Below are 27,465 nucleotides of genomic sequence, written 5' to 3' on the forward strand. Positions count from 1 at the left end.
AGGTCTGCGCGCCATGTGGGACCCTCACCCAGTGGCCGGGGATCGAACCGGCGCCGCAGAGGCCGCAGGCTGCTTCGCAACCCAGCACTCAACTGCTGCGCCACTGGGGAGGCCCTGAGCTGAGATTTGAACAGCTTGGAGGGACAGGATACTTGGACAGCTAAGGGGATAAGGACATTTTGTCCTAATGGAGAAAATTACTATCACCAAACACTTGTCCAGAGGAAGTTAGGAGTCAGCTCCACTCCCAGGTCCTGCTTATATCCTAAATCTGCTTTCTTTACCCTGCCCAGGGGGCCTAAAGATGCCTAGAAGTAAACTGGCCACGTGTGTTTACTTAAAACTAAAACCTAGAATGACCCAGTCAAGGGAGCATGAGTTGATATTTGTGCTCAGTTGGAAGCTATATTAAAATCCCCAATTGTGTTAAGGTTCTCCAGAGAAACAAACCAGTAAGATACATAGATGGCAGGTCCCGGAATGGTGGTATTTTGATTAATAACATTTCATTGTAACATTGCTGTGAAAAAAATGAATTGGTTCCTGACCACTATGAGCTTCTGACCTCAAGAACTCATGTGTGTGTGTGTGTGTGTGTGTGTGTGTGTGTGTGTGTGTGTGAGAGAGAGAGAGAGAGAGACAGAGACAGAGACAGAGACAGAGTCAATGAGCTCTTTGGTGTCTCTGCTTACCAGGCCACTAATCCCATCATGGGGACACCACTCAAATGACCCAGTCTAAACCTAATCAACACCCCAAAGCCCCACATACCATTCCTCTGGGGGAGCTTTGACCTAAAGATTTGTGCCCACCTCGCGGTTTACAGGCAGAACTCCTAATGCCCAGCGTGATGGTATGAGAAAGTAAGTGGTGCCCTTGGGTTACTTATGTCATGAGGTTGCAGCCCTCATGAGTGGGATGAGTGTCTTTATCAAAGAGGCCCCAGAGAGCTTGCTAGCCCCCGGTTAACGTGTGAAGATATAACGAGAAGTCCGCAGCCCAGAAGAGGGTTCTCATTTAACCATACTGGCACCTCAGTCTCAGATTTAACGCCTCCAGAACTGTGAGGAATAAATTTCTGCTGTTTGTGAGGCGCCTAGCCTGTGGCATTTTGCCATCGCAGCCCAAATGGACTAACATGGGTTAGGGCTTTGGTACAGTCGAGCGTTAGTTTCAACATAGCTGTGTTCTGAGAAACGCAAGTTTAGGCAATTTTGCCAATGTGTAAGAGTAGATACAGCCCACTCACACCTGGGCCAGTGACGTGTAGTGTATTGACACTCACACGTGGAGTCCATTGTTGGCCAAAATGTCATCATGTGGTGTGACTACATATAAATTGGGGGGGGGGGGTTGCAATTTAGTCCATATAACTGTATATTGTGGAGCTACCTCCCCGCTCCCCCCCACCCCTAAATAACGGCTTAAATAAGATAGCTTTTCTCTTACCCGAAAGATGTTTAGAGGTGGCAGCTGGGTGGCCGTGGTGACCTGCCCCATTGTCCTTAGGTTGGAGCTCATGGCCTCACACTACAGCTTGGTTTCTGGGCATGTTTCCTGGCAGCCCATAATCAAGACTAAGGAACCTAGGCAGAAATGAAGCGACTAGGCACAGATATCTCGCAATCTGCAGGCCTCTAGCACTTTCTCCAACACCCCAAGCTAAGCTGTTTAAAATCAGGTTCTGCTCTAGAAGCTACATTTCCATAGAGGGGAAGTAGATAGTAGTAAAAAAAAAAAAAAAAAAAAAAAAAACCTTCCTTCATTTTGACTCAGTAGATAATCTGGAGTTAAATTTAATTAAACATCTTTGTAAATTAGTTATACGTGATATTCTTACTTGTTTTGCAGGCCAAAGGAGTTGGGACTTTGGGTGGCATCTTCAACTTTGGCTCCTTGTCACAGATTGGGATGCTTTCTGTAGATCAAGGGAAGGTGAGTGACTCTGGACTGACAAGAACAAGTGACTTTTGCCCCGAATCAGTTTTTGTTAAAACTCATATACTTAGCCTGCCTGCCTGCCTGCCTGCCTTCCATGCATCCATCCCCCCAACCACTCATCCATTCATCCATCTGTCCATCCACCTACCTGGTCATGCATACGCTGTCTTCTCTTCGCTCCCCTTACTCATTCGTTCATGCCATCACGTTCTCAGCAATGTGTGAGTAGTGCCTATGAGGCGCTAAGCCCCAGCTGAGCACTTAGGGATAAAATATAAGGTGTGGGGCATATATATCCGCAATCGTGCACAAGATAATTTTAAATGCTTCATTTAAATGATTGTTTTAGTATGTATTCAGTAAAGCAGGAACCTGTGACTTCACAGATGTCATTTAGGATCGGTCTAAGTAGAGGAGCTAGTCTGTGCAAAGTGCATTGGAAGGAAAAATATTAACTCAGGGAAAAAAAAACAGCCAGTACCCCAGTATTCAAAATTTGTGAATGGGATACATAGCTTTGAATTTTGGGGGAGACCCACCAGCAGGAAGCTTCTGGAAGTTGGTCTGATATGGGTCACCTGGTTGGGCTGGCCTCCTTCCACGTGAGTGAGAGCTGCCATGGCCTGCCGGGGTACAGATGCTTCCACCACTCTGGGGAGCCCAGGAACTCAGCAACTGAAGAGCCCAGCTCATGCCTACCACCTTGCATGGTGCTCCCAGCCTGATGGCAGGCATCGCAAAGACTACCTGGCTGGCATCCATCCAGGGTGAAATCTGCCCTTCTCACACCAGATTGTGGGTGCAGCCCTATACTCAGGGCTCAGGCCCCTGGCCAGGCAGGCTTTCTGCACATGTGCATGCTTAGCTTGGGCATCTTCATTCCTCTGTCTGTCTCTTCCTCTGTCCTTTTCAGCTCTTCACGCACCTCTGCTGAGGCCTCCTTTTTTGGGAGAGAAGAAAACTTGAAAGGCACTTTTCTCCACTGGACTCAGTACTCGGCACCAAGCACTTACCCAATATTTAGAACTTGGTGCTCATTACTCAGCACTTTTCTGCACCTGTCCCTCTGCCTCCTGCCCCAGTCCCCGAGGGAGCCTTTTGTTCAGGGGTCCTCCACAGTGAGATGAACCCCCCTCCAGTGCTGCTCCCATGGACCACCTTACTGGTGTCCATCCCGTGAGGGAGCCCAGAACCCAGGAGACGTTGCACTTTCTCTGACCTGGTCTCTTGCTTACCCACCACAGTAAGTGATTACAGCCTGAATGAACGCTCTCATAGTTGGCTTGTTGCCTCAATGGGCTACTCTGGCCCCTGGCAGCTTAGCTGAGCTGCCAACAGAGAACACCTCTCAGGATTAGGGAATGAAGCCCGCTGACCCATCACCGTGGAGATGAGCCAGGGGTGCCAACTCACACACGGTGTCTTGGTGCATTGTGTGCTGAGGTCTGGCCCCATCCACAGTCAGGGCTGGACAGGTCCAAGTTCAGCAGCCTGTGCACAGTCGATTCCTGCACTGTGGGCTCTGGGCAGCATCCCTGGCACCCACCCGCTCAGTGCCAGGAGCAGCCCCAGTTGTGACAACCACAGATGTCCCCAGACATGGCTCACAGTCCTCTGGGGGCAAAATCGTACCCCAGTTGATAACCGCTAGAGTAGGTGATAAATTTATTTATTTTTTAAAGATTTGTTTATTTATTTATACAAGCACTGGGTACAGTCAGAAGTGCGGGAAGGTGAGAGAATTCACCAGAGCTGGAGCGGGGAACAGAACAGGTAGACTGACGAAATACACTGCTGAGGGGAGCAGCGGGCGGCAGGAGAGGTCTGTTGCGCTATGTGGGACCCTCGCCAGTGACCAGGGATTGAACCAGTGCTGCAGTGGCTGCGGGCAGCTTTGCAGCCCAGCACTCAAACACTGCACCACCAGGGGAGGCCCTAGGTGATAAAATTTAAAGAAAGTTTGAATAACAAAGACTGTGGAGCTGAGATGTTCTGTTGTCCTGTAATTACAGGCTTGTAATTACAGATTTCTTTTATGACTCAAGATTCATTAGTCTTTCTTTCTCAGGCCAGGTTTAGCTACTCTACCCACCCCTTGAACCGCAATTTTGGGGTATCCTTTGACTACAATGAGACCCTTGACGTCCTCCTTGCCCCTGGCCAGAGAGGCATTATCCTCTTGTGGTCTCAGAAGACCCTGATGATTTCCCGAAATGCAGGTGAGTGGGGCCTAGACTTGGTGGCAAGGGCACACACCCTTATTTTTTGTCTCTCCTGACTTGAATGGACAGTGATGACAAGCCAGTTTCCCTTCCCCATCCTTGTGTGTCCTCCCTGTGTCCTACCTTCTGGAAACTCCAGGGTCCTGTAGTCATGTTCTGAAAGTCTCTGGACACTTAGGCGAGATCGGGTGTGTTCCGGGTGGTACGGCCGCAGGCAGTCACTGGATACTCAGGACAGAGGATCCAGACCTCAGTCTAGGAACTTCAGATCTTGTTGGGGGGTACTGAGGTTAGTGATTCCAGAGCAGGGGCAGTGCCAGCTGCTTGAACCTCGCCTGGGCCAGAGAAATATGGGAAGGTGGTCCAGTACCTCCAGCTTGCCTTATGGAAGAATCCTAGTGATGCCCAGAACCTATGAGCACCCATCCCTCTGGAGGGCATAAGGAGAGGAGCAGGGCAAAAAAGCAGCCCTCTAAAGAGAGGAGCTCTCAGGGGGCACCAGCACTGGTTTGGCTACAAGTGTGCCCACAGTGACAGCCTGCTCCCAGCACTAGCAGGCACCCTGACCTTGGCAGCTCCCCCAGTGCCAGGAAAGGGCTCGGGGCTGCTCACTCATTTGGGGAACCCATTCCAGAAAGAGCCGTGCCTCATTCCTTACCATGTTAGTGGTACAGTCCTGTGTTGTTTAACAATGTTTTCTGGTCAACGCCGGCTACTATCTCCACAGCGGGCCCAGTTGGCTCTGCCCTCGAGCCTGAGCGTGTTTGGACTGTACCATCTCGGTGTGGTGTCTGCACAATGACATAATCACCTAGGAAGGCATTTCTCAGATTGTGTCCCTATCATTAAGCCAGAAAGTAAGACATTCTGTCACGTTCATGTCTCCAAAAGATGAAAAGGACTTTTTCTTATAAACTCAACAGCCACTCCTCACAGTTTTTGTGCCAAAGAGGCTCATGGCAGCCACATTCTCTTAAACCTAAGCATATTCCTTAGGGTGACTTACACTGCATTTCAGTGCTGTACCTTCCTTGCTTCGTTACCATTTGAGGGGCAGCCCCAGGGGTGGCGTGAGTGGTGGGGATATAGCCTGTGTGTGTTTCATGGGTGGGGCCCCCGCTCCTGCTTGGGCCCAGGTCCTCATGATTCTGCCTGTTGTCTCCTAGGTCAGCTCGTCAGCTCTGTCTGGGTACAGGAAAGACCCAACACCTTGTATTCCATCTTTGACACCAACATCACCATCCACAATGTTGCTGCCAGTGCGTGCCTGATGTGCGGGAAGCTTTGTAGAAGAGTTTTATACCTGGCTTGCTAAGCCAACCTGCCCAAAACAACACATGAAACATGTTATGAATCATGTTGCTATGAGCATGCACATACAAGTTTTTGTGTATACACATTTTTTTAAATTTCTAAAAAATTCATTTATTTTTTTATAGTCCCTGTAGTTCTCCTATGATCCAGCACCCACGATCCATCACCACAGTCCCTTATGCTCTTCCCTCCCCTGCTCTGAGCTCTCTCCCTCCTCTGCTATTTGCCTCAGATCTATGCAAGCTTTGTCTTTTTCCTGACTCTGTTTTCTCTCAGAATACTACTGTGTTCTGCATATAAGTAAAATTGGCTGATATTTATCTTTTTCCTTCTGACTTATTTTGCTTAGCTTCATCCCTTCTAGCTCCATCCAACTTGCTGTAAATGACTTGAGTTTATCTTTTTCATGTCTATACCACATCTTGATTCATTCATCTGTTTTAGGGCATTTAGGTTGTTTCCACATTTTAGTTATTGTAAATAGTGCTGCAATAAACTTAAGAGTGCAGGTTTCTTTTCAAATTAGTGTTTTTGTTCTTTGGTAGATTCCTAGGAATGGCATACCTGGGTCTTATGGCAAATCCATTTTTAGTGTTCTGAGGAACCTCCACACAGCTTTTCATCGTGGCTGGACCAGTTTACATTCCCACCAGCCATCCAACTGCATTCATGTACATGAAAAGAAAGGGAAAAACTAAGTTATAAAGCAAGTTAAAGAGTTCCAGAATATGATCCCGCGTATATAAAATGACTGGAACGGATGTTTACCAAAGTAACAATGGTTACTTGTTTCAGGGGTCAGCAAACCATGGTCTGTGGGCCACTTGTTTTTGTTAATAAAGTTTTATTGAAACACACTCATGCCCATTCAGTTAAGTGTTATCCTGTAACTGCTTTCACAGAGTTGAATAGTTACAACAGCCATCACATGACTGGCAAAGCAGAAGGTATTTTCTGGTCCTTTGCAGAAATTTGCTGACCCTCTAGTCTATCTGATGGAATTTGGGGCAATTTAATTTTTACTTCAACTTTTTAGATGTTTTATGTTTTTGTCCACTGAAACAACCTTTGTTTCACTTTTTGTTTTGTCTTGTTTGGTTTTTCCTAGATGAAAATGAAATGGCAGTTTTAACTCAGGAGAATAATTTGTATTATGGCAACCTGGGAATCCTATCAAATTCTCTAATCAAAGTAGGTAAAAATCAAGGCAGGATTATTACCCATTTGGTAAAGAATAAATGGTCTTGTTCCCAAACTTCCAACCTTTTTTCTGAAGGCTAGCAATAGCTCTAGTTCTTAAAGTAGTAATAACATTTTAATAGTAATAAGTTAACACTACTTTAAAATTAAATTAGTAATATTAATTTAATATTTAATAATTTTAAAAGTAATAGAAATTTTAACATTTATTGAAGTAACAGCAGCAACTAAAATTTAGCACATAGAATATGGCAGGTGTTAGTTTAAGGGCTACCCATCTGTTAGTTCATTGAGCCCAATCATCATTGAAGTAGGACCTTGTGTTGTCTCCATTTGATGGATGAAAAAACTAAGGTACAGAGATGTAAGGTCATTTACCCAAGGTCACAGAGGTAGGAAACAGGGATGCCCAGATGATCTCACATCATTGTGTATATTACGTGTATCTCATTATGTTTCATTCTCACAACAACCCATGAAGGAGATAATATTTTCCAACTTTCATAAGTGGGAAAACTGAAACCCAAGTTTCTCTCCTTCCAGTGGTCCCATGGCTCATTAGCAACTGAGCCAGAGAAGCCCACCAGGTGTGCTGAATGCTACTCTGTATTTTTCCTGCTAGATCTGCAGCCACAATATTTGTGAGAGTGCGCTGATAACAAAGTGGGACGGGATCGCTGGGTGTGGGGCACAGGCACAAGAACTATCTCTTTGAAACCTTAACTCTGGCATTCCTATGACAAGTGTGTTTTCAGGGGTCTCGTCGCTTTTGTTTAACTCTCAAAAAAGACCATGATCTGTGAATAAGTAAGGAATTCTTTCCTCTCTGATGAAGGATTACTGAGTTTCCACTATTAATTTAATGACCAAGGAATGAGGGAACCTGAAAAGTAGGTATCTCGACTAACTTGACTCTCAGTCAACTTTGACTCTTGGTGAGAAGTGTCTAACTTATTTAAATCTGAATCATAAGATAAATTTTAAATCTTAAATAAATAATCAGGATGATCTGATCTCATAAATTGTTTTTCTCTTAGTTTTCAGACCAAAACATCTGGTCCCCACAGTCAACTCTGATGTTCACTGGCGTGGGGAGTCTTGAAATACTGACCCCACTTCCCGATAAACATTTTGCAGCTTTTGACTTCCAGAAGTGCCCCGTGAATATTCAGCGGGTGCTCATGGACCCCAAATTTAATATAGGTGTTTGCGAAGTACGTAATGATGATTGTTTAAATTGATGTTCAAGTCTCTCTTTTATGAAAAGACAAATCCCAATAATCCATAGTTGAACATCTGTAACCATCAGATAAACATGGATTGCCAGAAAAAATATAAGATACCCAGTTACAGTTGAATTTCAGATCAACTAAATCTGGCAGCCAGCCACCATAGGTTCCAAAGGTTGATACCCTCCATCTTGAACAACCTCACATCCCTACTTCAAAAAGAAGCAATTACTTTATTACACACTTTCTGTAACAAGGAAATCAACCAAACCTCAAAATTGTCCAGTGACTAAAGTGACTAAAGTAAGAGGCAGTTATCAGGTCTATTCTACTCTTCAAGTAATCTAGTCTAATGAGACTTCATGACCCCATAGTAATTAATTTCCAAGAGCCTCTGGAGAGGAAATTCAATTGGATTCAAGATATCTATTGAGCTGTGGGAATCAGCCTTAACCCTGGCCAAGCAGGCTGATTAAAGAAGGGGGACATGGTAGAAATATGATTAAAGAAATATGGAAATGAACATTATCAATTTGAATACATTATTCTGCAAGTGATAGAAAATGCAAATCAAATGGACTGAAGGCAGAAAATCAATTGTTGACTCACCTAGGCAAAAAGTCCAAATGGAAACTTCAGATGAGACTTGATCTAGTAAATCCAGTCAGGCCACCAAGAAGGTCGTGTCCTCCCGTCCTACTCTGCATCATGTGGTGTGCCACGCTTTATCCTGAAGCGCCATCGAGCTGCCTCCAGGAAGCCCTGGCTCTCACATAGTGGTGGCCAGATGACAGCCAATGCTAGACCTGGCATCCTCACACAGTATCATAGGCAACAGAAAGGGTGCCCTGCTACAGCCTTGCAGAAGCCGGGGATGGAGGTGGGGGCAGATCTTGTCAATCTCAGCCAATCTCATTGGCTCAGTCCAGGTCGATCACATGACTGGGGTGAGCCCATCAGCACTTACCCCATGAGGCAGTGGGTGGGGTTAGTCCCACCAGTGCACATGCCCAAGGGCCATGCAAAGTAGTGATTGCCCAAAGGAACGGGGGATATCCCTGCCAGGAGTACTCGCTACTGGACAGAAACAGTGAAATGTCTTTTCTAGGCTCTTCCAAAATCCATCTCCCCCAGCTCCTCGCAATCACCATGCCATTTCTTTAAACTATGTAGATGGCAAAGTGATTATTCCAACAAGTTTAATATCCATCACCACACAGTTATAACATTTTTCTTGTGACAGTAACTTTGAAGATCTGCTTTGTTAGCAACTATCAAATATACAATTCAGTATTATTAATTGTAGTCACTATGCTGAACATTCTATCACTAGAACTCATTTCCTTGTAACTGGAAGTCTGTACCTTTCGACTATCTCCATCCTCTTCCCCTGCCTCTGGCAGTTACAGTCCATTCTCAGGCTTTGGTTGAGAAAAACTTAAAAGAAATACTGTTTGAAATAGGATAAGATTAGGTGATAGCGTCTGGGATGTGCCCTCGGGCAATAACGCTAGAAAGAAACTTGAGGAAGCAGTGCTGTCAACTCAGGTGGTGGGGGCCTCGCTGGTGGCACAAGGGGTTAAGCACTGCACTATGAAGCTACCCGCAGCCCCTGCAGCATGAGTTCAATCCCCGGCCAGGGAGCTGACCCACATGAAGCAGCAGACCTCTGCTGTCTCCCTACTGTTGCCCTCAGCAGTGTATTTCAGAAGATACACCTGTTCTGCTCTCCACTCTGTCTCTGGTGAATCCTCTCACCCCCCACACCTCTGACCTGTACCCAGTTCTTGTATGCATAAATAAATAAATCTTTAAAAAAAAAAACTCAGTGGTGGTGGGGATTCCTGGAGAGAAGAGGGTCTGCTGAGGGTACAGAGTGGCAGGAGTTAAGTCCCAGGTAGGGAGGAGGCACCCCTGGTCATTTGCCCTTTCTGTTTGGGGACAGAGGCTAGATTTAACTGACTTTATTCTTTCTGCATTTCTAACTAGGTAGAACTTCTGTATGGAGAATTTGAAAATAAAATGTTCACTATGGATATGAACAGCGAGTTGGAATTGACTGCCACCATGATACCCCGGCCAGGCAGTTACCCCATCCCACTGGTAAAGGCATCTCCTTACCTGTTTGCCAAGTGTGTCTGGGTGGTGGCAATCACAGTGTCCTAGGCCTCATGCTCTGTGCCCATCACTCGCAGACTCTGGGAATCCCTGGCTTCATGGGGATGCTCTGTAGACCTGTCTCTGTTGCTTCGTGCTAAGACTCCCTGAATCCTGTGGCAAAGAGAGGAATCTGAGAAACAGTGGGTGTTCCGGGACCTGAAGCCCCAGGGGCTCAGCCTGGACCCTGAGGTGCAAGTAATCAAGTTGAAAATGGGGTGAAATAATCAAGTTGAAAATGGGGTAAGAATATGGGGGGGATATCCAGTCCACTGGGCACAGCCTAGGTCGGGGCCTACACAAGACCCCAGATGGACTCAGGCTGGGAGGGTTCCCCGCTCCAGGCCTCTCTCCACAGCAAGGGCCTCCGGGCCTCTCCTTGCCCCAGGGGCAGAGCTGGGGCTTGCGTTGTTTCTGCCATGCCAGGTTCAGCAGCTATACACGGGGCCAGGGGCACGTTTGAGCATTGGACTGGCCGCTGCATTTACAGACCACCCTCAGTTTTCATCTGCAGGCACACTGAGGTTAACGGACACAGAGTGACACCCCTTTGTAAGCACCCCCAGTGTGTACAGCATGTTTCCTCTGTTCCCCGCCCCCACCCCAGGTGGTAGTGAGCAACCCCCACTCCCTGGGGCTGGACACCTTCATCTATGAGGATGGTTATACCTATGATGGGAACATCAAGTATAGACTGGTAAGTTGAGACCCTGCCCCAGACCCTGCTCAGCGGTCAGAGGGTGTGGTCAAGACCTGGCTGGACAGGGACAGTTGCCTCACTATGTCCTTTGTCCTGGCCCTTCTGCCTCCTTCCCTTCCTTGTACCACCTGGGCCAGGCATTTGAGGGACCACAGCCCCTGCTCCTCCCCACCCCAGGCAGGCAGCAACCCCACGAGTGACACCATCGAGATGTCCAACAGGAAGGCATGGGTGACATGATCAGGGGGCCGGCCCAGCACTGGGGAGGCCATGAGTCTGGGTTTGTTGGATAAACTGGTGCTTCTAGACAGAGACAAACCAGGCAGCACAGGAGGGGCCTGACTGAACATGGATCTGAGGGATCCTGAGGGTGAACAACCCAGACACTAAAGGACACTCACTGCCATGACACGGAGCTAGGACTTGGGTGGGGTCAGGATGTTTCTGCAGTGCAGGCAGCTGACCAGGTAGACATTGGTGGCAACAAACTCTTCGGCCCGGTCCTTGGCACATCACAGGTAAATGAGAGGGAAACAAAGTCCCCAGGACTGACCCAGGGAGGAAACAGAGTTCAGGGCAGCCATTTCCTTGAGCTTCCAGAACCCTTTCATAGACAGTGGAAGTGAAGCAGGGGAGGGTCCGCTTTGGGGCCGCTTCTTCCAACCACCTGACCCTACCCCTTCCATCTCTCCCCGAAAACTTGATTCTGGGATGGCCCTAAGTGAGCCCACTATCATAGCAGATGTTTTCAATTCCACAGAACATTTCTCTGAGGCAGCAGCACCATCGGGGCAGGTCTAACCCCAACTTCACCTCCAGGTACGTTGTCACCGGGATGGTGGCAGGTGGTCCCTGGGATGCTTACAGGGTTCCCTTAGCAGGAGCTGGGGGACACAGACTCCCTCCCCCCCAAGGCCAGTAAGGCAAGAGTGATTTCAAACACGTTAAAATGGCAGTTCCTCCAGAAATTAAACATCAGGAGACCCTGTGATCCGGCAATCCCTCTTCTGGATATCTGCCCAAAAGAACTGACAGCAGGGTCTCAAGCAGATTTTCCACCGTGCTCACAGCAGCATGATTCACAGTAGCCAATGCCCGAGGCAGCCCCACACGACGTCCACAGAAGAATGAACACTCGCAGTGGGGTCCTGCCACGTGATGGAATATTCCTCAGCCTGAAAAAGCAAGGACATGCTGACACCGGTTACAATGTGGACAGAGGTTGAGGACATGACACTCAGTGAAATAAGCCAGACACACAAGGACAAGTGCTGTGTGAGCCACTCGCAGGAGACCCCAGAGTCACATCTGTAGGGGCAGGAAGTAGATGGTGGGAGCCAGGGGCTGGCATATGGGGGTGGGATGAGGTAGTTCCAGCTGCTCTGAGGGACCAGGAGGGGAGTGTGCCCTCAACAGAGAGGAGGGGGACCCCCAGAGAGACTGACCAACATGGGGAGGAGGCAAGGATATGCAGCACAAGTTCTGAGAAATGTGTTGTCGGGCAATGTCGTCATTGAGTGAATGTCGTCATTGCATGAGTTTCACAGAGCGTCACTACGCAAACCCAGGTGGCACAGACTTCCAGCACTGCCTGCACATACGTGGTCTGCCTTTGATTGCAGTGTGATCACATGGCACATGACTGCAGTTATTCTCAGGGACTGAGGCAGACGTTGGTGCTGAAAATCAGCACAGAATGGCCAACACAGTTCCACTGGCTGAGGAAAGTTCCAGGGCCTTTGAGATTCCATCGGGGCCTGGGAGGCCATCCGGAAAGTCCAAGGAGATCTGCTCAGGGAGGTCAATGCAACATGATCTGAGAGGGCATTAAAGAAATGAAAGGAAAGGTGTCCAGGAAGGGGGAGAAACACATGCAAATACCCTCCAGCAGGAGGGAGTGGAGTAACTGGGAACTTAATTCAATAAAACTAGAACTCAACAACGAAAAGGAGACCAAAAACCACACCAATAACAAAATTCCCCTTTACTTGGAAATTAAAAAACACCCTTATAGGGCCTCCCCGGTGGCGCAGCGGTTGAGCGCTGGGTTGCGAAGCTGCCCGCGGCCTCTGCGGCACCGGTTCGATCCCCGGCGCTCCCCGGCCACCGGAGGAGGGTCCCACATGGCGCGCAGACCTCTCCTGCCGCCCGCTGCTCCCCTCAGCAGTGTACTTCGGTCCTTCTGCCTGCTCTGCTCCCCGCTCTGGCTCTGGTGAATTCTCTCACCCTCCCGTGCTTCTGACTGTACCCAGTGCTTGTATAAACAAAAAAACAAACAAACAAATAAAGAAAGAAAGAAAACATGCCTCTAAAAAAAAAAAAACACCCTTATAAAAATCCATGAATCAAAACATTCACAAAATACAATTAAAATAAATTAGGAAAATTTACATCCCAAGCACTTTAATTTTGGCGTGTGGGGAGAAGGATGAGGAATGGACTGAAGACAAATGAAGTAACAACTTAAGATACATCATGAACAGCAAAAAGAAATGATGCAAAGGGGATTTATAAAAGTGCAAATCTGAAATTTATTAAAGTGCAAAAAGACAGTAAAATGTCACATGGAAAATTAAGGCTGATTCTTCAGAAAGTCCATTTAATAGATAAAACCCTACAATCCTGATGAATGATCAAAAGGAGAATTAAACAAAAGGAGAGGAAACCATAGGTAAAGGTAAGGATACAGACGCTATTAAGAGAATAGTGAGAAAACATATGCAGGTAGGTGATAATAAAACTGAGTATAGAGGGAGGGGGGAAATTTTTAAAAATTGAATATCAGATGTTCTTCTCAATGAGTTATATGTAAGTTAACAAAGCTGATAGAAGATATAGCAGCACTATTTACAATAGCTAAGCTATGGAAACAGCCCAAATGCCCAAAAATAGATGACTGGATCAAGAAGATGTGGTACATATATACCATGGAATATTACTCAGCAATCAAGAAAGATAAACTCATGCAGTTTGCAGCAACATGGATGGAGCTAGAAGGGATCATGCTCAGTGAAATAAGCCAGAAAGAAAAAGAAAAATACCGGATGGTCTCACTCATAGCAGGAATTTAGAAAACCTAAATAAGGGACCAGGAAAAAGACTAATTAATACAAAGTAGAAATCAAAATCAACAAGCAACTATGGACCAGAGACACACAGTGGGGGTGGGGGGGAGAGGGGCAGGGAGAGGAAGGATTAGGGTCAAAATAAGGGGGGTTGCAATTGTATGGGGAATATAACCAAAATGAAAATGCATCCATTGTGCAAAAATGAAAAATGATATAAGAATTATATAAAATTAAATATTAAAAAAACCCAAAGTTGATAGAAGAGATAGAAACTTGAGGGAAGGCAGGACCACCATGTGTGAGCAGAGGTTTTCAGTCAATATTCTGGAAGGAATGGATGGATGGATGGATGGGTTCGCTTTTTATTGGCACACTGGTGGTAATAACACACATCTCCATTTCCTTGCAGCATAAAGAGACCCACAATGTCTACCATAACTGTGGACTTAGCCAATAAGGAACTTTCATGTGTGGACCTCAAGCCTGTGGTATGTCCCAGATTTTTGGTGTCCCATATCCTTTATTACTATGGGTAAGAGTAGCTGCAGCAGGTCTTGGTTCCCTTATCCCCCAGTTCAGAATCTGGAAATGGAGATGACCCAATCCTGTTTGCTGAGGTCACTGTCTCTCCCCTCATCATTATCCCTCAGGGCTGCCCCTCATGACCCACCATCCTGGGAGCAGGCATGACAGCCCCATTCCTTATTGGTCATCTACAGAACAGCTTCTGCTCGACTCAGATGATAGCACTCCTTGATGTCCCCAAGAGAAATGAAAACAACAGACATCCACACAAAACCTACACACAGTGTTCAAAATGGTGTTATTTACAATGGCCAAAAACTGGAAGGAACCTAAATGTCCATCAATAATAGATGGATAAACAAACCATGGGTCAGCCACACAGTGGAACGCTATTAAGTCTCAAAAAAGAAGGAAATCCTGACACAGGCTACCACCTGGATGAGACTTGAGGACACTATATCAGTGTAATATGCCAGACACAAAAGGACAAACGCTGCCTGTTTCCACTCGTAGGCGGTCCCCAGAGGAGTCACATCCACAGAGACAGGAAGTAGAGGGTGGGTGCCAGGGGCTGCGAGTGATTGTTAAGTGGGGACAGAGTTCCAGTTTGGGAAGATGAGAAAGTTCTGGAGAGGGAGGGTGGGGACAGCCGCACACCAGCTGCGTGAGCTCACGCCACTGAGCCACGCGCGGCTGAGCGCACATTTTATGTGTTGTGTATTTTACTCCAGTTTTAAAAATTGATACAAATCTTGCATTCTGTTCCGTGGCGAATCCATATTTGTCCCAGGACAAACCTTTTTCCGATACCAAGTCTCTGTCCAGTGGTTTTAGACTGACAACAACTGTTCTCAGCTCTCTGAAACAATTCCCTGGTGGTTCAGGGAACTGAAACCAGTTCATCTGTCGATGGACGTTTACGTTCCTTCCATTTTGTGGTCATTCCGGGGGACAGCACGATGAACACCGTGTGTGGGTTGATGTGTGAATGTATGTTGTTTGCGGTGCTGCCGAGGGCACCATCACACCTGTTTGAGGAGCATGTACCTTAGGCTGTCAGGCGAACCCCACATCACTCTATCTCTCTTTTCTCCTTGCTGTTCACTCCTCGCACCTTCTTCATCCATCCCTTTCACCCCTTGCCCCGTTGTGCCTAGCGCTGTGCTGGGTTAAGGTCCCTCGGAAGCCACTGAGAGGTAGGCTGGTGATGGGGTGACTTAGCAGCATCCCCAGAGCTCCTGTGGGCTCTCGGGGCACAGGCTCTATGGCAGCAGCTGTGGTTACCTTGAGCCCCAGGCTCCTGGGTCACCGTGCCGTCCCCCACCCCTCCCGGATGCGATGTGCCCATGTGGGTTTTCGGCATGGCTGGGCTATGGGTCGCCCTTCCTGGCCTCACTCAGCTTCCCTGTCTCCTTCCTCTGCAGTCGGCCATCATCTCAGTCGGGTGTGACATAACAAAAAAGGTCGTCGTTCAGAAGTAAGCATGTTGACGCTGGGGGGATTGGGGAGATGGGCAGGCTGGGTCAAAAGGTGGCCACTGTTGTAGGTGCGTGAGTGTGTCCTGTCTACTTTTTAGTACATGTTTAACATTTCCATAATTAACAGTTCAATAGTTAATACTAATAGGTGATGTTTTGAGTTTCTGACACAGTGGCCTCCCTTCCTTCCCTGATTTGCTGACAGTCACATTTTCTCCCTCCTCCCTAATCACTTGCCCCTTTGATTTCTTCCTTTCAGTCCCCCAATTCCTCATTTTAATCAAAATTGTGCAGGAACTTTTGGTTTAAATGGCTGGCAGTGGGCCTCCCCGGTGGCGCAGTGGTTGAGCGCTGGGTTGCAAAGCTGCCCGCAGCCTCTGCAGTGCCGGTTCGATCCCCGGCTGCCGGGTGAGGGTCCCACATGGCGCGCAGACCTCTCCTGCTGCCCACTGCTCCCCTCAGCAGTGTACTTCGGTCCTTCTGCCTGCTCTGCTCCCTGCTCTGGCTCTGGTGAATTCTCTCACCCTCCCATGCTTCTGACTGTACCCAGTGCTTGTATAAATAAATAAATAAATCTTTAAAATAAATAAATAAATAAATAAATAAATAAATAAATAAATAAATAAATGCCTGGCAGAAAAATTGGGGAAGTTTGCCTTTCAGTAACCATAGTTATCCTAGGCAGCTGCAGCAAAAGAATCTAAAAAAGAAAAGGGAAGAAACCAGGAGATCGCCACATTGCCCTCCCTCCCCCTCAGGCAGCCGTGCATGCTGAGCATGTAACACCCACCAGCGATCAGTACCTGGTTCGGAGCATTTACCACCTCCCATGGTGTGATGCGCCCAGCCTGAGCCAGCAACTGGCTCACAAAACTCCCGAAGATTTAACAGGGCTCAGGAGCCAATTTCAGGGACCCACTTCCCAACAGTGGTAACAGGTGACAAATCGCCCTGCAAAGAGATAGGAATCTTTTACTGAACCAATCATTCATATATTTAGAAGATACCTGCAGGAAAGTTTTTTTTATAACCACGATGCAAAAAGGTATTTACCACAAATGTCACCAATAAAGGACTTGTATCCAGAACATATGAGTAATTCCTACAAATCAGCAACAAAATGACTAATAGGAAATATGGGTAAAAGACTTGAACAGGCCCTTTCGAAAAATGAACACCTCAGAGGACTGATAAACATAAGAACTTATTAAAAGGTGCTGGAAAGATGGTCAAGCCCCATTAATAGTCAGGGAAATGAAAAAGAAAACTAATTACCACCAACGTGGCCACATTTCTAAAGCCTGGCCAGTACCAGCTGCTAGTAAGGATGGGGCGCCCTTGGCTGCTGCCTGGTGTGCACATGTTCTCAGTTGTTCTGGAAAGCACACCTTTCATCCTGGCAACGCTGCTCACGCACATGTGCACCTGTATATGGTCCAAAATGGTCTCAGTTTTTTATTCTTTTTTTTTTTAATAGAGGTATGTTTTTACTTATTTATTTATTTGTTTGTTTGTTTTTGTTTATACAAGCACTGGGTACAGTCAGAAGCACGGGAGGGTGAGAGAATTCACCAGAGCCAGAGCAGCGAGCAGAACAGGCAGAAGGACCGAAGTACACTGCTGAGGGGAGCAGCGGGCGGCAGGAGAGGTCTGCGCGCCATGTGGGACCCTCCTCCGGTGGCCGGGGAGCAGTGGGGGATCAAACCGGCGCCACAGAGGCTGCAGGCAGCTTCGCAACCCAGCGCTCAACCGCTGCGCCACCGGGGAGGCCCTCAGTTTTGATTCTTAATAGCTCCAAGCCTGAATCAAGCCAACTCAAAACCCACTGGCAGGCAGATGGCTACACTGAGTATGGTGGGTGCTGAGAACCCTAGCTTGGATCAACGACCCCCTCACCCACCCAGAAGACCCCCTGAACACCCACCTGCTGGCTGATATGACCAGTAACGTGTCCCCTGATTACCATGTGCTGCAGGGACATGAGGGCATCGCCTCTATCATTGACGGCCGGGTGTCCTTCGACAGGTCACCGTGAGTGGTTCACCTGTGGGGCGTCCTGTGGATGAGGCCTCGCGACGGTCCAGGTCTTATGACGGTCCAGGCTTTCCGGTGCACTGAAGAGCTGGGGAAGCCTGTCCCACTGTCTGGAAGCCAGGCAGGACACGAGCCCCATGTGGCCAGTTGCCTAGATACAATCAGGCAGCAGGCTTGGCCAGCCCTGGTGCTGGCCCCTACCTGTGCCCCTGTCTGGGTACCCTGTGCTGACGCAGGACAGGGCAGACCTGCCCCTTAGAGCCCCACAGTTTTCTTGGGGGAAGATCAAGGACTTCTCATGCTCCCACCTGGGAGCTGGTAAATGGTGACCCCTTCTCTGGAGGCCACCTCACAAGACACAGGCCTAACTAATAAAGTATTAGGGGTGGAGAAAACTGAGCATGGTGTTTTAATACAGGGGCTCTCATGACAATGAAAACCATCAAGGCAGTGAATGGGCATGGATGGTACAAATGTGGACGGGGCGGGGAAGACACACACGGACACAGACTCCGTGAGCCTATCCGTGCAAGTTCAAAATCAGGCAAAAATGAGCCTCACTGCCCAAGGATGCACATGCAGATGGGACAGTCCGAAGAAAACGAGGGAATCACCTCAAAGTCAGACCCAGATTTATCCTCCCAAACCATTTTCCAGGCCAAGGAATCAGGGCTCTTTGGGGAAGCAGCTGATTTTATGTGTGACAAGAAGATACCAGATGAGCCTGGAGCATCTTGGAAAATCAGTGAATAAAAAGGAAATGGTTCAAAAAACCAAACCCATTGGGGATATAGAATGTTAAAGGGAAAAACTGAGTTCTGTGTGAGGTCAGAGAGAGATTCTCACCATCTTCTGTTGTTTGCAGCAAAGTCTCGGCCTGTTCCAAAGGCATCCTCGATCCCAGGACCCTTCAGGAGAATTACTCCTACGTCATCGAGAAGTGAGCCCAGGCTTTGCCCACCCCTCTGCCCCCCACTCATCACCATTTGGCATGCGTGTGCCAAAGGCAAATCAAAAATCGTTTTCTAATTGACATCTGACCAGTGGGACTCAGGGCGGGTAGGGGAGGCTGACCTTGAGGGAGTCAGTGATTTCGTGGCGCGCCAGGCCCAGCTGCCCAGGCTCTGAAAGTCCTGCCTCGCCCCCGTCACACCCCAGCCTGCTTTTCACGCAGGGGAATGGTCACCATCTGGGTGGTGGACTCAGCGAGATGCTGTTGCCCAGGGTGGAGGGGTAGCAGAGGAAACAGCCCTTAGGAAGCATGGCGGTCCCGGGTGCCGCCTCACAGCAGGCGGTGGGGCTCAGCCTTCTTGGCACCAGACACGAAAGCCCTTTCTGGGGCAAAGCCACAGCAGCAGGCTGGAGACTGGGAAGCATTCCCAGCAGAGTTCCTTCTTGCTCCAGGGGTGGGGAAGGGGAGGTCAGTCTTTTTCTCTACTTAGACCTTCAACTTCACCCCCATTTAGGAGGGTAATTTGCTTTACTCCAAAGCCCACTGATGCAAATATTAATCTCATCCACCAAAAACACCCTCACAGAAACTTCCAGAACAATGTTTGACAACATGTGGGTACCAGGGTGCCCAGGGGATCCCAGGTTCATTCTGAGCATTCCCCAGATGCCCCTTCTCTGCAGCGACCCACCCTGGAGAGTAGAGACCCAGGCCAGTGGACATCTGGGGCACCTGGAGGCCGCTCCCCCCACCCCTGCTTCCTGCTCTTCCACAGGGAAGCCTATGACCCCAACTTTGAAGGACATAAGGCTGACATGGACCTGGTGGTGTCTTACCGCTACGAGAGGCTGGGGTGCCCGCTCCTGGTCTACTACCACTCTCTGTGGAAGCCCGTGGTAGAGCTGTAAGTCCCAGTGGGGCCCAGCGGGGCATCAGCCTGGCACCCTCCCCCCCAATTACCTTCAGACCTCTCCACACCCACAGGCCCCCGGGCTTTGCCTTCGTTGTTCCCCCTCCTGCCAGCACACCAGGCTTGCCCAGCTCTGGCTCTCAGCTCCCACAGCGCCCCCTCCCCCTTCACGCCACAGGCCCTGGGGCTTGGGGGAGGCAGGGCTTAGACTTAAAAGTGGATTGTCTCCCAGTGCTAGAGGCCAGGGGTCCAGGGTCAGGGGGTGGCGCACAGGTTTCCCCCGAGGCTCCCTCTTCTGCTCGCTGATGGTGCGATGGCGTCTCCTTCCGGGGTCCTGACGCAGCACAAAAGCCGCAAATGTCTCCCCATCCAATCAGGACCCATGTGACCTCATTTAACCTTAACTACCTCCTTAAAGTTGTCACCTCCAAATAGAGGGTTAGGGCTTCAACATAGGAATTTGGGGAGGCACAGTTTGTCCCCTTTCCGTGGATTCTATCTTTTTTTCATTGTATCTGCAACCTCCGCTGTGTCATTTCTGCATTTATGTGGGTGGTTTATGATCCAGGGTAGCACAGGCCCCGGCTCCTCAGGGCCAGAGTCTTGACTCCATTATAACCCCAGGCCAGCTCTGCCCAGAGTACTGTCTGTGGTAAGGGAAATGTTCCATAAATCTGCATCCTCCGATCCAGTGTCCATGACTTACTTGTGGCTACAGAGCACTTGAAATGTGGCCAGTGCACCCGAAAAGCCGGCTTTTCAATTTTATTTAATTAGAATTAATTTAAATAAGTGCTTGTAGGCCAATGGCTCAGTTCAGTGCCTGGCACATTTTCTTTTTCTTTTTTTTTTGTTTTTAAAGATTTATTTATTTATGCATACAAGAGCTGAGGTACAGGCCAGAGGTGGGGGTGGGCAGAGGATTCACCAGAGACAGAGTAGGGAGCAGAATAGGCCAATCGACCGAAATACACTGCTGAGGGGAGCAGCGGGCGAGACAGGAGAGGTCTGCCATGCCATGTGGGACCCTCACCCAGCGGCCGGGGATCGAACCGGCACTGCAGAGGCTGCGGGCAGCCTCTCAACCCAGCACTCAACCGCTGTGCCATGGGGAGGCCCAAAATTGCTTCTTTTTTCTGGAAACCTCAGCTTTTGCTCTCAATGCTTTAGGCTCATTAGACAAGACCCACTCGTATTAGCGAGTTCAATCTGATTAACTTAAAAAGGATGCGTCTACAAAGCACCTCACAGCAACACCTAGACTAGCATTTGGTTAAATAGCTGGAGCCGGGGCCTAGTCGCACTGACATGGAAAACTAAGCTTCCCAGCACATTCCAGGAGTGGATGTCTTTGAGGGCCCGTTGTTATTGTGTTAGCAGGCGCGGGAAGGCCCAAGGAGGGGTTGGGCTGGCTTTGGTGAGAAGTCATCGGGCCTGTTGACAGGGTCGGGAAGGAGAGGGGAGGACCCAGCTTGGCTCCCAGATGTTGGCTGAGCAGCTGGCTGCATGGGGGGAGGAGCAGGAGATGAGGAGGTCAGGATTTCGTCTTTGGACTTCAAATATCAAAGCTCTAAAGCCTGGGGTTTTATTTGCACAAAAGGGGGCCCTTGGAGGGTTTTATCCAGAGGCCACACGGTACGTTGGTGGGAGAGGTTAGGAGCACAGATGAGGGCAAGGGGGTAGAATCTGGATACGGCGGCAGGCAGGCAGATGCGCCAGGAGACAGGTGAATGAAGGCAAGTTGGGGGTCTGACCTGGAGTAGGTGAGGTGGGCATGGAAAGCAGAGGGGGGGTAATAGGAGAGAACTTTAGGGGGTGAAATCCACAGACCCTAGTATGGTGATCAGAGACCAAGGATGAGCCTTGGGCTTCTGGGTGGGGAGAGGGGGGATGTTTAATGCCAGGACACAGCGCAGCCATGGCCCCCCACACCCCGGCCTGTGTGCTCTCCCGGGATGATGAGACTGAGGAGCGGAGAGGGAAGCCTTAGGGGGTGGTGGGTGAGGGTGACAGCGTGATCAGCTGGGCAAGGCGGTGGAGGATGACCAGCAGGAACTTGGCACCTCTGGGGTCCAGGGACATGTGTGTGAGTGCTGTGGTTGGCACTGGGCTTTGGAACTGGGCCCCAGCTCTTCTGTCCCCTCTGTGTGTTTGGCTAGAATTGCCCCTCATTATTCTAAGAGGGTGCCTTTTCTGATGTCACACACTCAGTTAGCCCAGCCCTCCCCGGCTCAGAGTGTTCCAGGGGAGCAGACAGCAGAGGAAAGCGGCTGGGCTCCCTGGCTCCCACACAAGGCTGTGTGTCAAGGGACCTTGGGAGGTGACTTCATTGCTGTGCCTCAAATCCCTCCTCTCTCAACTACGACATCACCCACCTCACAGACTGTGGCGAACATAAAACAAGCATAAAGGACTTGAGTTTTCTGATTTAGCACGTGGCTGTGATCTCACACCTGGGGGATGCCAGGTGAAGGGTGTGCAGGGGCTCAATGTACTATTTTTGCAACATCTTGTTAGTCACGAACTATTTCAAAATAGAAAGACATAGTCAAGAATAAAATCTCAGGCCTCCCCGGTTGCGCAGCGGTTGAGCGCTGGGTTGTGAAGCTGCCCGCAGCCTCTGCAGCGCCGGTTCAATCCCCGGCCGCTGGGCGAGGGTCCCACATGGAGCACAGACCTCTCCTGCCGCCCGCTGCTCCCCTCAGCAGTGTACTTCGTCAGTCTGCCTGTTCTGCTCCCCGCTCTGGCTCTGGTGAATTCTCTCACCCTCGCGCGCTTCTGACTGTACCCAGGGCTTTTATCAATAAATAAATAAATCTTTAAAAAAAAAGAATAAAATCTCAACACAGTCACTGTATAAGCTTGAGTGGCCAGCTGACCTCAGGACCCGCGTCCTGCAAAAGGCAGAGCCAGCCAGAAGTGCTGTGAAGAGAAAGAAAACAGGTGCCAAGGACAAGATGGGGCATCTGACGTTTCGGAAAAGCTCCAGGGCCATGAGTGCATGCAGCTGAAGAGGAAGAAGGGAAAGGTTTCTGGAAGCGAGGCTCCAAGCACCCTTCTGCGTGCTCGCTTCGGCAGCACATATACCAACCACCCTTCTGCGTGGACGGGGCACTGGCGATGGCTGAAGCTGTCAGGTGCCTGTTCCTGAGTGTCAGTTTGGAACCAGATTCTGTTTCTCTGGGAGCAGCTATTCTCTACCTTCGCATGTGCACCACCCACACATACTCATGCCACACACCCAAGAACTCACATGCCCAGACACACAGGCCTGCACACACTTGCACATGCACAGCACACAATGCATCGTGTACGTGTGTGCAAGCACACACACGCACGCTTGCACACACCCCACCCACGTGCCTTCAGTGCATCCCCACAAACACAAGTCCACATGCACACATGGCACTCAAGGTGGGCGAGTGCACAGGCACACACACTGCACACACACCTCTCTAAAATCCAGTTTTTGCACTGTCAGCAGAGGAGACAAAATGTGCATGTGACGATTTCGAACAACACTAATTAGCAGCCCTAAACTCTACGCTTGCCAGTGTGCAGAAAAACACCAGAGGACAGGTGTGAAGGGTTTGGGTTGTTTATTGGCTTACTGAAGAGTCTAGAACATTACATCTATTCTCTGCTCATGTGCCCTTTTCTCAGAGAGCCCTTTAGTGGCCACTCCACAGAAAATCCTCAGAGCCGCTCCTGGCACCTGCCATCCCACTCTGCCCTTACCTGCTGCTGCACACTCACCTGTTGACTCTGAAATGTCAATCCGGTGAGGCCAGGGGGTGGGGGACCCGCCTTGCTCTGCCACCCCCCACACATACCCAAAAAGGTCTCCATACGTCAGGCTGCATGCCCCGGCCGCCCTCAGCCCTGCCCTGCCGTGTGTCCTAGGTGGCGCGGAGAGAGCTTCCAGGAGATAGTCGAGGCGGAATACGTGTTGCTGGAGCTGAACGGGCTGTTCACGTACAAGTACTCCCTGACCGCCCACACCGCGCACTGCTCCTCGCAGCCCCAGAACTGGAGCACCATCAGAAAGGGCAGCTTCATGGACGACGTCTTCTCCTGGAGCCGAGAGGTACTCTTTATGCTGGCGAGTCCCCAAAAGAAGCTCTGAGTGACACATCAGTGATCACCAGAGGGTGACAACTGGTCACCCCCGGGGTGTGTATGGGGCGGGGGAGGAGGGGAGGGCAGTCCCAGTGCGTCTGGGCTGTGAGAGCAGCTCCCAAGCAGCAGAAATTTATTCCTTGTGGTTTCGGAAGCTGCAAGTCCAAGATCAGGGCGCCAGCAGGTTTGGTGTCAGTGAGTCCCAGCTCCTGCTTAGAGGTGCCTCTTGTTTCGCGCTCACATGGCAGGAAGGGCAGGGAGCTCTCTGGAGTCTCTTCTAGGGCGCTACTCCCATTCCTGAGGGCTCCATCCTCCTGACCTAATCACCCCCAGTGCCCGCCCACCTCCTCCTGGGGAGTTAAGTTTCAACACATGGATTGGAGAGAGGGGCACAAGCGCTCAGTCAGGAGGTCAAGGGATGGGAGCTCACAGGAACCCCTTGGGCCTGGAGCCAAGTCCTGTGGGAAGTGACCCGGGATTCGGAGGTGCCCTCCCCGGGGTGCTGTGGGGCATTGCTGGAAATGTGCAAAATTCTGGAACCATTCAAAAGCCCATTCATTGGGAGACTGATTCAATTCACGGTCTGCTCAGCAAACGTTTCTATAATGCACATTGGTTCACACGCAGTTGACAAACAGGGGCATGCTCTCATTATAAGAAAGAAATCCCGGTCTGTGGTGAGCTCTCTGGCTGCAAATCCCTGGTGTCCATGTCCACCAAGGCCGCCGCTCTCACCAGGGCACCAACACAGCGCAGTGCAGCAACCCGGCCGACAGGGGGCGCGCGCTGCCCGCAGCTGAAGCCATCCCCACCCCCCCCCTTGCCTGTGTTTGCTTTTACATCCCTCCCACCAGATGCCTTTGATCATTTGTTTTACTGGTGACGTTGGTTTTGTTAGTGGGCAGAGCAAGGAGCACCCTGGAACCCCCAGACTTGCACGCTCAAACGGGGTCTGGCCATCCGTGTACGCCCAGCACACTTAGAGTGAAAGAACTTTAATAGGATGAGTATGGCTAGAGAGAGACGAGAGGTTCATAATTTCCCCATAAAACACCCAGTTACCATCCCTCATGGATAAATGTCCAGTCAAACAGGGTTGGCCCAGAGCTGGGCCTGAGAGCTTGCCACAGTCTAAGGAACCTTCTGGCAGGAACCACAGGAAGGGGGCAGAAGGGGCCTGGTGAACGGAGCCAACGCGGACAAATCCAGAAGGCGCCACTGTCAGCCTCCCCGCGGGTCTCGCCCCCACGTGTCTTCCAAGTGCCTCTCCCTGTCTCCCCTCTACGTGTCTCCACCTAGTCCCCCAGGGCCCTGGAGCAAGTCCAAAGCCAAGAATCAAGCGCCTCCGTGTGTCACGGCTTCACCAGGCGCGCTGCCTCCCGTCGTCAAGGGGCCCGGGCACTGGTACCGCCGCTTGCGTGGAGATGTCCCAGTTGCCACTTTTTTTTAACTGAAATTAAACTCAGATAAGCTGTGATCAGCTCATTTAAAGTGCCACTCCCGTGTGCATGGACAGTGTTCCACGAGCGCAGGGAGGAGGAGAGCAGGACGAGGGCTGTGGGCTCAGCCGCTCCTCCATGGAGGTCATGACCAGCCCGCCCAGCGGCCCTGGGCCCCGGGCCAGCTCCCACGAGAGTTTGCTGCGTGGGGCCCACGTGCAACTGCGCTTGGGGTCGAGAGCATCTGCCAGGCACAGGTGGGCCCAGGGGACGCCTCTGTCCTCCCCAGAACTACATGAGCTGCCACGACCCTGACAACCATGACCCCTTGCTTTGGCCGAACGTCCAGTACCAGATCTTGGGAGGCCCCACAGACAACAGGATCGCTTTCAACCAAAGGAACGGCATCTACATCTTCCTCCTTTCCATTGTGGATCCACACTACACGTGAGCAGGGGAGCACCCCGTGGTGGAGGTCGGAGTGGGGTTGGCAGCTGGCTCTCTTGGAGCTGGTGCACAGGTATGGGGGAAACCCCACTTTCTTCCTACACCTGGAAGGTTCTGGGTCAAGCTGTATTTCCCCCCAATAGCTCGGCCTGTGCCCAGAAGAGTGCGTGTTCTGTTCTGGGTCACATTGTTCACTCATTCAGTAAACATTCATTCAGAGCCCGCGCCGGGGGCCGGGGGCACAGCAGTGATGGCCAGTCGCGTCCTAGCCCTTGAGGACCAGTTTCCCTCTGGTGCCACAGCAGATTGCGGCATAGCACAGCCCGCTCACACTGGCGCCCAGGAGCCCATCGTCACGCACGTGTGGTGTGTAACAAACATTACGTGTATGTAACAGAGAGTAGCATTTGGGAGCTTTGCAAGCCTCCTGACTCCCCATTGTCAGCCTGAGGTTGGCTGTGCCCAATCTCAGGGTGTACTGACACCTTGGCAATCAGAGCCCGCTGCGAGCTGGGCCTTGGCCCCAGCCCCGGCGCCTCCCCTTCCTCGCTGAGAGCTTCTCTTCCTCTCAAGTCGTGAAATATTTACCACCCAGACATGCTGAGATTTCGGAAGCCACCTCTGGGCTTTGCTGGGGTGAAGGCTGGGGCCCCAAGGCCAGCGCCCAGCGCTCTCTCCCTGTCTGCCCCCTGCAGCTACTGCTCCCTGCAGACCACCTTCAGCGTGTTTGTCTACGGGGCCTCCCCGGTGAGAACCATCTCCTTCGAGTTCTGGGTCACAACGATCATGCTGAGCTTGCTGCTGTCCGTGTGTCTGGCCTACACAATCCCCAGACAGATCAACACCGAGTTGGGCCACAGGGTCAGGAAGACATGCTTGTGTCTGTGCAAGAACATCAGGAAGATTTGCAGGTGTCTCTGCTGCAGGAAGGGGAGGTAGTGTAGACACGGAGCGCGCCCCCCACCCCTCCCCGCATGCCTGCCCGCCCCCCGCCGGGCCCCTTGTCTGAGAATAAAGTGTTATCTGAAAGGAAGCAGGCTCGGCAGGCACCCCTGCCTCGTGTCCCTCTCCCACCGCCCGCACCTCGCTGCCTCCCTCCGCTGGTGTCAGTTCCTCTGGTGGCCGCGCCTGAGTTGCGTGCGGCCGGGAGAAGCTGGGCGCCGGGACCGTGGGACGGTGGTCACGCCAGCCGGCGCATCGCACCAGGGACGACGGGCGGGACGTCAGAGGCCGAGATGTGGAAACTGGCAGGAGGGGGTGAGAGTGACGGTGGGGTTTCATCCCTGAGTGAATACACCCCAAAACTCTTGTGCGTGGGCCACGTGTCTGGGCACTTTGCGGGAGTCTGGGGGAGCAGTGCGCGCCTTGTGACGGGGCCTGTTTGGCTCCAAGGACCCCTCGATCAGCTCCGCCACTATGTTCTCCCCAGTCCGGTGGGTTTTCTCTGGGGACTCCACTTTCCCCTACACCCCGAAGATGTGCACGTGAGGTGCACTGGCATGTCCACACTGCCCCCGCCGGAGAAAGGTGGGGGTGCAGGGGAGTGGCCTGGTGTAGAAGGGGGTCCTGTTCTGGTTGGTTCCCTCCTCGCGCCCCCAGATGCTGCTGCCAGGAGAGGCGTTGGCCTCCAAGACCCGGAACTGGAATGGCAGGTTGGAAAACGGATCAAAGTATGACCCCAAATGATTGTGGAATATCAGACAGGTGTGGGATCTTTATTTACAAGTCTG

At 50.6% G+C, this 27,465-nt stretch overlaps 1 protein-coding gene across 1 annotated transcript; it reads left to right on the plus strand.

The window, feature by feature from the left end:
- Nucleotides 1-838: 838 nt before the first annotated feature.
- On the plus strand, nucleotides 839-27,421 carry CATSPERD (cation channel sperm associated auxiliary subunit delta; the record flags this gene model as incomplete). The annotated part of the gene is made up of 17 exons (XM_084248644.1): nucleotides 839-853; nucleotides 1,852-1,935; nucleotides 4,010-4,160; nucleotides 5,330-5,422; nucleotides 6,586-6,668; nucleotides 7,715-7,891; nucleotides 9,896-10,009; nucleotides 10,671-10,760; nucleotides 11,524-11,582; nucleotides 14,241-14,319; nucleotides 15,781-15,833; nucleotides 18,734-18,808; nucleotides 19,596-19,724; nucleotides 23,634-23,817; nucleotides 25,578-25,735; nucleotides 26,431-26,596; nucleotides 27,335-27,421. The coding sequence occupies 17 exons, from the start codon at nucleotides 839-841 to the stop codon at nucleotides 27,419-27,421; spliced, it is 1,797 nt and encodes a 598-aa protein (XP_084104770.1).
- Between the last annotated feature and the right edge of the window lie 44 nt (nucleotides 27,422-27,465).

Source organism: Talpa europaea, assembly GCF_964194135.1.
Source record: "Talpa europaea genome assembly, chromosome: 12".
Classification (NCBI taxonomy): Eukaryota; Metazoa; Chordata; class Mammalia; order Eulipotyphla; family Talpidae; genus Talpa; species Talpa europaea.